At 42.0% G+C, this 11,342-nt stretch overlaps 1 protein-coding gene across 2 annotated transcripts in view; it reads right to left on the bottom strand.

Annotated features, from left to right (window-relative positions):
* The window catches only part of LOC122156316 (interferon-induced GTP-binding protein Mx-like), a 19,983-nt gene extending 9,222 nt beyond the window's left edge, over nt 1–10,761 (bottom strand). Inside the window, exons 1-9 of one of the 2 annotated variants that reach the window (XM_042810987.1) lie at nt 10,689–10,761; nt 8,991–9,133; nt 8,691–8,912; nt 6,726–6,918; nt 5,657–5,794; nt 3,107–3,261; nt 1,846–1,984; nt 1,146–1,344; nt 95–173 (exon numbers count right to left, since the gene is read on the bottom strand). In XM_042810987.1, coding sequence (XP_042666921.1) covers nt 95–173; nt 1,146–1,344; nt 1,846–1,984; nt 3,107–3,261; nt 5,657–5,794; nt 6,726–6,918; nt 8,691–8,912; nt 8,991–9,041 — 1,176 coding nt within the window. In that variant the 5' untranslated portion in view covers nt 9,042–9,133; nt 10,689–10,761. Of the gene's footprint in view, nt 1–94; nt 174–1,145; nt 1,345–1,845; nt 1,985–3,106; nt 3,262–5,656; nt 5,795–6,725; nt 6,919–8,690; nt 9,134–10,688 lie in introns of both variants that reach the window. The other variant, XM_042810986.1, reaches the window with a different exon arrangement.
* Between the last annotated feature and the right edge of the window lie 581 nt (nt 10,762–11,342).

The raw sequence follows: 11,342 nt of genomic DNA, 5'->3' as shown, positions 1-11,342 counted from the left end.
TTTTTTTTTTTTTTTTTTTTTTTTTTTTTTTTTTTTTTTTTTTTTAAGATAGTAACTGATGCATATTTCTTAGCATGGCATCTCCATTACTTACAGCAATATGTCCCACAAGTTCATTGGTAAGCTTATTTGCCAGATGAGGGATAGTAGCCTTATTTTCATCCAGAAGAATGCTGAAAACAAACAAACAAACAAAAACATCAAAAAACCTTCTATGTTATTTCTGCTTGTGGGAAGTATGCCAATTCAAAATACTTCTCACCTATTATTCTCAGTGATTGATTTGCTGCTAAGACACCTTATGGGAAAACCTGTGTCTTCAGCATAGACTGTGTGCTTTCTTATGCTGAGTTTTATGGTGTTTTCCAGTGAATAGCAATACTTCAGCACTTAACTGGAAGGGTTCATATGCTTACCTTGTCTTCATTAGGACTATTCTGGTCTTCTGAGGCTAATGCTTTTAGAATCACAGAATCATCTGGGTTGGAAAAGACCCTCAAGATCATCAAGTCCAAATGTAAGCCTGCCTATCAACCCCTGCCCCATTGCTATATCCCTCAGTGCAGCATCCACATATGTCTTAAATTCCTCCAGTGATGGGGACTCCTCCACTTCCCTGGGCAGTTTACTCCAATGCTTGACCAAAATATCTTTCTAATATTTAATCTAAACCTCCTTTGTACAACATGAGGCCTTTTCCTAGCATCCTATCACTCGTCACCAGAGAGAAGAGACCAGTCCCCTTCTCCTTGTTGCAAACTTCTTCCAAGGTAGTTGTAGAGAGTGATGAGATTTTCCCCTCAGCCTTCTCCAGATTAAATAACATCAGTTCCCTCAGCCTTTCATTATAACACTTGCTTTCTAGCCCCTTTACCAGCAAGGTTTGTTGCTCTTAGAGAATCATGGAATGGTTTGGGTTGGAAGGAATCTTTAAGAACATTTAGTTCCAACTTCCCTGCTACAGGCAGGGACACTTTGCTCTAGACCAGGTTGCTCAAAGCCCCATTCAGCCTGGCCTTGAATGTCTCCAGGGAGCGGGCATCCACAACCTCTTCCAGTTTAAAGCCATTTCCCTTCATCCTTTTGCTACATGATTTGAAGTGATTTCAGTATATTTTGGGTTAGGTCCTTTCTGTGAGAAGTACCTGAAATGTTTGTGAGTCTCGAAGAACTGTCTCTCTTGCTGGATTGCAGAAGCCAAGGACAGATTGTCATTGATGTCCTGTTGCCCATGACACTTCACAATCATATAACCTTTTCTGAGTGGGATGACTTCATTTCGCATTATCTTAAGGACAGCCTCTTCGGTTCCTTTGTCCACCAGATCTGGTTTAGTAAGGATCCCTGTGAAGTTACCCAAAGAGAAAGTTAGTCAAGCACCGAAGTTGAAGATGGAAGAGGTGCAGTAGGACATCTCACAGTAAGAGTGGAAACGTTCCCTACGGTGTTTGTTTTGTTTTGTTTTACATTAACTGCACTTTGTTTTGTTTTCTCTCCTAGAAAGCTTTCAGCTCCTGGGCTTTGCACTGTAAAACTCACTCTGCAGTTGGACTCTCAGTCCATCTTTTGCCTTGCAAACCTTTTCAACAGAGAGCAACAAGACTTTCCCAGCACTAACTCTGAGATTTTCGATTTTCATTCACAATGTGAATGCCAGCTAGACTCAAATTTGAGATATTTTAAGAGCTAGTAGATCACTTCCAGCTTTGTAAAGGGTTTATTTAGTCTGCTTATTTCTTCTTTTAGTAGCTTTGAACTAAAACTTTGAAGATTTAGCATGAAGAACACAAATCAGACGTTCGTGGAAATAAATGATTCACACTTTCAGCTTAAAAAAATTCTCACCAAGTGTCCTTTCTCCTGTGGGGTCCACTTCCTTAGCCATTTTCAGAGCTTCTGTTGTTGCAATATCCACATTGCATGGTACCACTACCAAAATGATTGTCTCTTTGCAGCCAATATATTTTTTAAGTAGCATTTTGATCTGAAATGTAATACAGTAGTAAAGAGTTCAATGAAATCAAATGCTGGCATGTAGGATGCGACCACTCCTAGCAGTACAAGCCACCACATGATACATCACATATACTGTGGGTACCATTAAATGTTAAAGAATGGCATGGAAATGGGTTAAGAAAATAGTGTAGTCTCTTTTCCTACAGAAGGATAAACCCAAACATTTAATGTGAACAAGTACGGACTACTGTTATATCTGTCATGAAAAAATCATTTAAATTACATAAAATTTAACATCTGCTTCTAAGTAAAATTTAAACTCTTGGGGATAACATCTTTGTTTAGGGAAATATGATTTTCATAAATAATGTCAAAAGAAAAATGAGTTCTGATGCCTAGTAACACACTTCTGGAATGAAAGCCAGACTATAGTATAGTACAGTATAGCCAACTCCAGTGCACCACCCTCACAGCTGGCCCTATCTCTTGGAGTTTTATTTGCATTGCCCAGCATTTCTTCTAAAAGCCACCAGGGGAAGCATACAGATATCCTTTAATGCAGATACTGTTCACTTCAGAATGGGCCTGCTGAAATACTGTAAGGGATGAGAAAAAAAAATGACAATTGGTTCCCTTCACATGTACACTGTCAGCAAAGGATGACAGAGCATTGAGTTAGTAAAAGTGCTGATCTGCCTTCTTGCTCTAGAAGAGCTTACAAGAACTCAGACATTTCACTTTTGCCAAGCATCTCCACAATACTGAGAAAACGCAAACTGTTTGGGATTTATCTACACTCCAGCCTGTGTTCAAGCCTATGGGCATGGAGACATTGCTGTGTTGGAGACCATCTATCTGCAAAACAGGGTCAGTGCAGCTGTGTTCTTCCCTGCTGCTCTGGCAGGTGCCTGGGATGGCTCACCTATGCCAGCATGGGCAGCTCCCTCCTGCACAAAGAAAGACAGGAGGTCTTAGTCCTCACTGTTCCTATCAGCACTGCCTTGCCAAAAAACAGATCTGTTTGCTAGTGTAGCTCTCATAATGGCTCAGAAGCCCAGCATAATAATTCCAGACTCCTACAGCAAAGATTTGCATGTAAGATAGGCTACAGAAGAGAACCTTTGCATAAGTTGGCAGATGAAACTGTTACCTGTTGGCCATTGTCTTGTGGCTGGTTCCCCATGGCCAGTCTGGCAATTCCAGGAAGATCAATTAGTGTCAGGTCTGGGACATCCGGGGACCAGATTTCAAGGGAAATTAGTTCTCCACTAATGTTACCATCAGTGCCAGCCACTGTATCTTGGGCTGCAAGGTGGAAAGAGGAAAGCAATGAATACAGGCTTCGAAGTCTGCATTGAAGTGTAGGTGAAGTGGGAATATGATGACTCCAAAAAATATCTACTATCACCTAAATTTCTTTTAGGCGTGGCTTTTTTTCAGACCTAGACATTAATGTAAATCCATTTCTGCAAAAAACCAAGGGGATTTCACATGATAATTTTTGTGGAGTGGAAACTGCCGTATTTTACAGAGCATATACTAATGGATTGTCATACACATACACAAAATACACATAAATAAAACATCACAAGAGCAAGGGGATAAAGTATTGGTCAGCTGCAGAAATTATTCCTCAGCATCAAGGTACTCTGTAGACTTTAATTTTTAGCTGCCTTTAAAGACCAATAGGTGTTACTCTATATTCTCCTTGCATTGATAGTGAGGTTGACAGATAAACCATTTTTCCCCAGGTTGTGTATCGGCAATCATGATGGAACCAACAACACCATGTGGAGAGAGAAAACTCCATTATAATATTCATGAGAGATTCTATCAGCTATGTAATTGGCCTACTCAAATCATACCAGTTTCTTTGCAGTTTGTGAAGGGTATGTTGAAAACTATATTGAAAAACTAACGAAGGAACATTATAATAGAATCATTAAAGTTGAAGAAGACCTGTAAGATCATTTAGTCCAACCATTCACCTACACCAGTACTGCCCACTAAACCATGTGCCTAAGTATTACATCTATACCCTTACCTTAAACACCTCCAGGAATGGTAACTCCAATGCCTCTCTTTCACCACTCTTTCTGAGAAGAACTATTTCCTAATATCCAACCTGTACCTCCCCAGTGCAACTTGAGACTATTCCCTCTCATCCTATCACTGTTACCTGGGAGAAGTGGCCAACCCCTACCTCACTACAACCTCCTTTTAGGTGGTTGCAGAGAGTGATAAGGTCTCCCCTGAGCCTCCTCCAGACTGAACAATCCCAGTTCTCTCAGCTGCTCCCCATCAGACTTGTGCTCCAGGCCCTTCACTGTTTTGTTGCCTTTTTCTAGACATGTTCCATGGTCTCAGTGTCTTTCTTTTAGTGAGGGTCCCAAAACTGAACAGAGTACTCATGATGAATATGATGAATAGCAATGTTGTAGAGCTGTCCTAACCAAGGAAATAAGAACAAAATCACTTTCACATTTAGGGCAAGTGCTTACTACACTTTGGGTAACAAAATATTTTCTTGTACTGCATGAAATACCATAAAAGTAAAGCTGTCACATGGCAGTGCATTAGGCCATGGTCACAACTGACAGAAGCTCTGTATGCCGTCCTCTCTGCCATCTTTCAATTTTCTCAAAAATCATAGGCTTTCCTGCCATAGACACTACATGCATTTTCTGAGCATTTGAGCTGACACCATGAACCACTGAGGGCTTTGCATGCTTACAGCTTGACAAACTTCCCTAACAAGACAAATAGCATCCAGCTGAGCACACAGCCTGAGCTTTTGTCAGATATTGTGGACCATCCTCTTCACTGAAGCAATAATTACAGAATCACAGAATTGTAGGGGTTGGAAGGGACCTCCAGAGATCATCAAGTCCAACCCCCCTGCCAAAGCAGGTTCCCTACAACAGGTCACACAGGTAGGATCCAGGCAGGTCTTGAACATCTCCAGAGAAGGAGACTCCACCACCTCCCTGGGCAGCCTGTTCCAGTGCTCCGTCACCTCACTGTAAAGAAGTTCTTGTGCACATTTGTGCAGAACTTCCTATGCTGCTGTTTCCGGCCGTTTCCCCTTGTCCTGTCTCCACTCACCACTGAAAAGAGTCCGGCCTCGCCATTCTGCCCCCCACACCTTGGATACTTATAGACCTGGATCAGGTCCCCTCTCAGTCTTCTTTTCTCAAGGCTGAACAGACCCAGTTCACTCAGCCTTTCCTCGTAGGAGAGATGCTCCAGGCCCTTCACCATCTTTGCGGCCCTCCGCTGGACTCTTTCCAAGAGATCCCTGTCTTTTTTGTACTGGGGAGCCCAGAACTGCACACTGTACTCCAGATGAGGCCTTACCAGGGCAGAGTAGAGGGGGAGGATCACCTCCCTCGACCTGCTGGCCACGCTCTTTTTAATGCACCCCAGGATGCCATTGGCCTTTTTGGCCACAAGGGCACACTGCTGGCTCATGGCCAACCTGTCGTCCACCAGGACACCCAGGTCCCTCTCCGCAGAGCTCCCCTCCAGCAGGTCATTCCCCAAATTAGCACAACTCTCTTGCAATGCCTCATCTTCTTAAGTTCTACATTCAGTTCTTGGTGGCTGTAATCCCATGTGTTAGTCTGAGGACTGTTTCTCAGCCTAAGAAAAGGAGAGAAAGAATTCAAACAAGATTGAGCAAGGGCAATACACAACTTACCTTTTCTTATTGCTTCCTTCACCTCTGAGGCATTCTGGAGTTGTATTTCCATGTTGCTGTAATAAATTACTCCTTTCCATTCTGATGGCGGTGTTATTTTTTTCATTTTGAGTTCCAGAGGACAGCGAGTAATGACATCTGCAGTAGCACCAAAGACATAGGTAACACAGTTGTTATGTACAATAGACTGTGTGAATGGACTGGGTGATGTGTGCAGGGTTGCCTAATACTACATGGAAAGGCACATAAAAGTTTGAAGAGTCAAAGGGCTCTCATCTGACTTCCTTCTCTGTGTCAGCAGGACTATGTGAGGTCAACCATGGCTTGGCCAGACAATTTTACCTTGCAGGCCTCCAAGAATGGAGATTTATTCTTCTCCGAGTGACCTGCTTTAGTGCAGGTCACTGCATCTACATCTTATGAAGGCAACCCTATTCCTGGACTTGAGGTCCAGACTGAAAGCCTAAAGGTGCTCAGGTACTGCCAACCAATACAGAACTCACGGAACTTGGGTGTGTGGATATACATGTACATACACGTGAAAACACGTAGAAAATGAATTGTCCTGAGCTGTAAATACAGTCTTTGAACAATCTAACATTCAAGGCACGTGTCTGTAAGCAAATATCTTTGTACATTTTCTGCCAAAAACAAACATTTCTGTAAGAAAATTTTGATCTAAAAAGAGCAATGCAGAAACAAATTTCAAAACTAATCTTGCATATGGAATCAATACATTTTGCTGGGGAATACAAAGAGTTAGCTGATGCTGCTGCCTTTCTGCCTGCCTACAACTTGGAGCAAGTATGTCACATTATATACTTCTTATTTCTCCTCCCTTGTCCACCCAGACTGTGCAACCTGTTGGACTGACACTGAAGTGTCCCACCTGCATATCCATTTCTTCTACTAGAAACCAGAGATAGGAAGGCTTCTGGAGTCCCATGATTTAGGTATAGCTTCAGTCATAATGTTATCTACTCCTAAGCACCAGGGGGAAAAAAAAATAAATCCCTTCTACTTCACCAGTGTCAAATTCAGATGAAAATCGGAGAAGGTGAATTCATACCACTGTCCGTAAGAAGAGAAACGCCAGATAAAGCTTCAAGGACAGAGCTTTTCCCAGAGTTCTGGTCTCCAATCAGTGCAATCGCAGGCAACGTCAGGTCGTTTCCTATACCAAGCATTCTCAGGCTGTCGACAAGGTCAATACAAGGTCGGATCTTTTTGTCATATTGGTCGTGCAAGGTGTATTCTGCTGCCTGTTGGAGTCAAACTTACAATTAATTTGAAGGTAATTTTAAAATAAGCTGCTTCCAGAAACAAAAAAATAAATATCAAAACAACCCACCCATCCAAAACAATTATAAAACACTTTCTAGGCAGCTTTTCCAGCTCTTCATTCTCTAGTAAACCTCATGTACAAGCACCAGCCTGTACTTCATGTCACTGTGCATCCTTGCACTTTCATGCTATAAACAGATGGATATACCTATGATTAACTCTATTGAGATTGGCTCAGTGACTAAAACAACCTTGGTAAAAATAGTCAATTTTCTAAGCTATCCTGAAAGGTGAAAAGTAAAAAGAGACCTCAACACTAAATGTGCTTTGAATATATGTATTTTTAATAACTGTCATTTTCTTTCACTCATACAGATGCATGGAAGGACACACACGTAAATAGAGACTGGCCACAGCGATGAGATAATTTAGTACAGAAAGTTCATTAGATGTTTTTTGAAGTTTGAAGATCTAGTTGGTAATCAATCGCCAAATCATTCTGCTGTAGTGCCCTCAATCACAGAATGGCCTCGGTTGGAAGAGACCTCAAGGATCATGAATCTCCAACCCCCCTGCCACATGCAGGGCCACCAACCTCCATACATAGCTAAAATCTGTAGTTCACATCTTTCTTTGCCAGATTCTAGCTGGCCACCACCATCAGTTCTGTCTAAGAGTCACCTATGAAAATATTTCTGTCAGATATAATAAAAAAAAAAAAACAAAACAATTTTTTCTTTCAAGATAAAAAAGATAGTACACATCTCTGCCAGCAGGCGTTTTAAAACACCTCGATACTTTGATAATTGATAACTCTTTCATACTACCTTTATCACAGTGTTTACTGCCTAGTAAATCCCAGCCATTCTCAAGAAACCCCATTAACACAGACTCAAAGCTTGTGAGGGGTCTGGAGCACAGACCTTGTGGAGAGCAGCAGAGGGAACTGGGATTGTTAAGCCTGGAGAAGAGGAAGCTCAGGGGAGACCTTATTTCTCACTACAGCCACCTGACAGGAGGGTGGGGTAAGTTGGTAAGGTGGAGCCCAGCCTCTACTCCTAGGTAATAGTGATAGAATGAGAGGGAATGGCCTCACCAGAGGAGGGTCAGATTGGATGTTAGGAAATATTTCTTCTCAAAAAGCATGGTGAGGCATTGGCAAAGACTGCCCAGGGAGGTGGTGGAGTCACTGTCTCTGGAAGTATTTAAGGAAAGGGTATAGATGTATTACTTAGGCACATGGTTTGGTGGGCAATGTTGGGGTAGGTGGATGGTTGGGCTGGATGATCTCAGAGGTCTTTTCCAACCTTAATGATTCTATGATAATCTCTGTGTGTTAAATATACAACACAGATTATTAGTAAAGTTTCTTTATGTTTCCGTTGAAGGTAACAGTAAGTAAAGTAAGTAAAGTAAAAACAGTAAGTTAAAAAATATCCCAGATTTTAGGATTCCCATTTACTGGTGTTTGCTAATTGTTCCTAATGAATTAGATATTTATTACAGGTTACACTGGCTGCTAGGCTGCTGCCATGCTGTTTATCACATGAGCAGTTTTTATGCCAGCAGATTAACAGTAGGCACACATCTTCCTAGCTATGCAAATGACTTCTTGACACTGATCCTAAAAATTCTCCTCTCCTTCGACCTAACAAGTCCCCAAAGAGACAGAGGAATTCATTTTGAGTCGCAATGTAAAACACGGGTGAGTTTGGAGAGTATCTGTGCTTTTCTCTGCCACCTGCCTTACCTCATCCTTGTCCTCTTCACTGTCATTCTGCTTCTCGGACACTTCCTGCTCATGCCCAGGCTTTCTGTCAGTCAGTTCTGGTACACAGGAAGCCATCTGATTGCTACAGTCTGGTGGCGGTGGTGGAGATAACCCAAAAATGAAACGTAAGGAAGGTGGTTTGTTACTATCCTGCTTTGGGATCTGATTGGCACATCCGAAAGGTGTGTTGGAGTTTGGGATCTGATTGGTACATCCAAAAGGTGTGTTGGAGTTTGGGATCTGACTGGCACATCCGAAAGGTGTGTTGGAGTTTGGGATCTGATTGGTACATCCAAAAGGTGTGTTGAAGTTGAACTTTGCACCATTCATGTTCTGCTGTTCTTCTGGCTTGCTCTATGGCTTGTCCGTATGTACTGCACCGAGCAGTGATTACTGTCAATACCAACCACTCTTGGCAGACTCTGAAATCAACATTAACCATAGTAGAGAAAAATCAGAACAATGTTTCTACCTCCTGGTTCAAGCCCTTAACAGAGATCAAGAACCCAAATTCTTCTCAAATTATTAAGATTGATCTCCAGAGGAAAGACTTGAAACACTTCCCATGACGTCACTTAAACCTTTTTTGTGTTCCCCAAAAAAGAATTTGACACAGGATATTCCCAAAGTATTCTCAGTCTCTCTTATGGAGACTAAACAAGAAATTTTTTGGACAGGGTGGACGCAGTGGTTTCACAACAATGGCTAGCTCAGCTCCACCACGCCACTCTCTCATTCCCTCTCCTCAACAGAACTGGGGGAGAAAACATGACGAAAAAAGGCTCCAAGATTGAGATAAGGACAAGGAGATGACTCACCAGTTATTGTCAAGGACAAAGCAAACTAAGCACAGGGAGATTAATGCAATTCCTGTAATATAGTGTAACAAAAGCAAACTAAAATCACTTTTCCCCCACCTGTTCACACCTGAAAGGTGTGAAATACAGTGCAAAACAAACAAACCAATCTGAAAACAGAGAATAAAATTCAATTCAGAAAAACAGCAGAGAGACAGGTACCTAGAGGATATTGGCAGATTGATTTTACTGAATTACCTAGGACTAGGGGACCAAAATATCTGCTAGTCCTAGTGGATACATGTACTAGTGAGCTTGTTCTTCGGTTGAATTAAAAATAAGTATTTTGCACTTTTAGCTGATGTCAATATGGGGAGAGCACATAAAACATAAATGATACTTTAAATATGCAAAACAAGTTTATAAAAATAAAAAGAGTAATTCCTCACTTCCTACTCCAATTTATTATTATTATTATTAATAATAATATTCCTCTCTCCTTTAACCAAAACAACAACAAAAAATAGACTGTGAGAAAAGTGCTTTATTTGGACCAGCAACAGAAGACAATTCAACTACTTGGGGTGGGTATTAGGAAAAACTTCTTCCCTGTAAGCATTCTATCATCACCACAGCTGCTGTGACACTGTTGCCATTCTGCTTTCCTTGAACTGTATCTGAAGGCATCTGCAGTCTCTGTGCCAGCAGCTGCCTGCCACCCCACAAGAAACCTCTGGGCAGCCTGACCCAGCTGGGGCCGCATGGATTGCAAACTGCCTGGCAATAAGTAGCCTTGCTTTCCTCTGGCAGCCCTGGCTTCACTGCTCTGGGAGTAGCTCCAAAACCAACCACCAGACACAAAGCTGCGGTGCTGAGCATGCAACCCCCTTTTGTCTCCCAAATATCACTTGTGTTAGTCTGCGTCCAGCCAGAAGGGGACACAGACTTCTACCTGTCACACTGACCAGAAGGTATCTGTGTAATCTCTACAGCCTCTGGGCTGTACATTTGTTAACACTATCTGAAAAAAAAATAGCAGTGCAAAACTCATAACACTGTACATGCAAACTGCTGGCCAGATTGTGCTGCTGACACCTTCAACTATTAAAAGCAACAAATATAGCAATTAAAAATCACATGGTTATTTTTAAAAGAAGGTAAAGGAAAGGAAAAGTCATACCTGCCAGAGTCATGCAGCAAGGAGAAACAATTAACTGCATTCAGCTGCTTTGGGTGCTTTTCTATGCACAGACTCCACCTACATGACGTGAACAAGCAGAAACGAAACTAAAATGCTTTCATGCTTGGAAATAATATCCTGATGTGTGTTTCACTCAACATCCTCATCCACTAGCCAATTTTCTTCGCAGTGCTTTGCAGAACCCAGTAACAAAACCACTCCAGTGCACTGCTACCCTCCTCATCCTGTGGTTTCTCCTTCTCCTGCAGAGGAATCAGAGGGCAAATAATACTGCTGATGAGCAACAACCCCTTTACTTTTCAGGCTAGATATCAGGGAACATTTATTTCCAGAAAAAGCAGTGAGGCAGTGGCACAGTCTGCCCATGAAGGTGGTGGAGTCACCATCTCTAGAAACGTTCAAGGACTGTGTGGATGTGGCACCAAGGAACTTGGTGATGATGGGCTGAGAGTTGGCCTAGGTGATTTTAAAGGCCTTTTTCAACCTTAATCATACTATGAACACTGAAGGAAGACCAATACCTTTCAGGCCATTTTCTCTATCCTTGTGTTCTTTTCCTATAGACTATATGGAGAATGGGCAAGATCTTGTGAGAGGCAAGGGGAAAGACATGATATAGTGGTCTGAGAAGTT

Source organism: Centrocercus urophasianus, unplaced genomic scaffold, assembly GCF_019232065.1.
Source record: "Centrocercus urophasianus isolate 14NV4802_14NV808 unplaced genomic scaffold, USGS_Curo_1.0 seq_12, whole genome shotgun sequence".
In the NCBI taxonomy this organism is placed as follows: domain Eukaryota; kingdom Metazoa; phylum Chordata; class Aves; order Galliformes; family Phasianidae; genus Centrocercus; species Centrocercus urophasianus.
The sequence above is the reverse complement of the archived record's forward strand: the minus strand, read 5'-3'. Positions and strand labels throughout refer to the sequence as shown.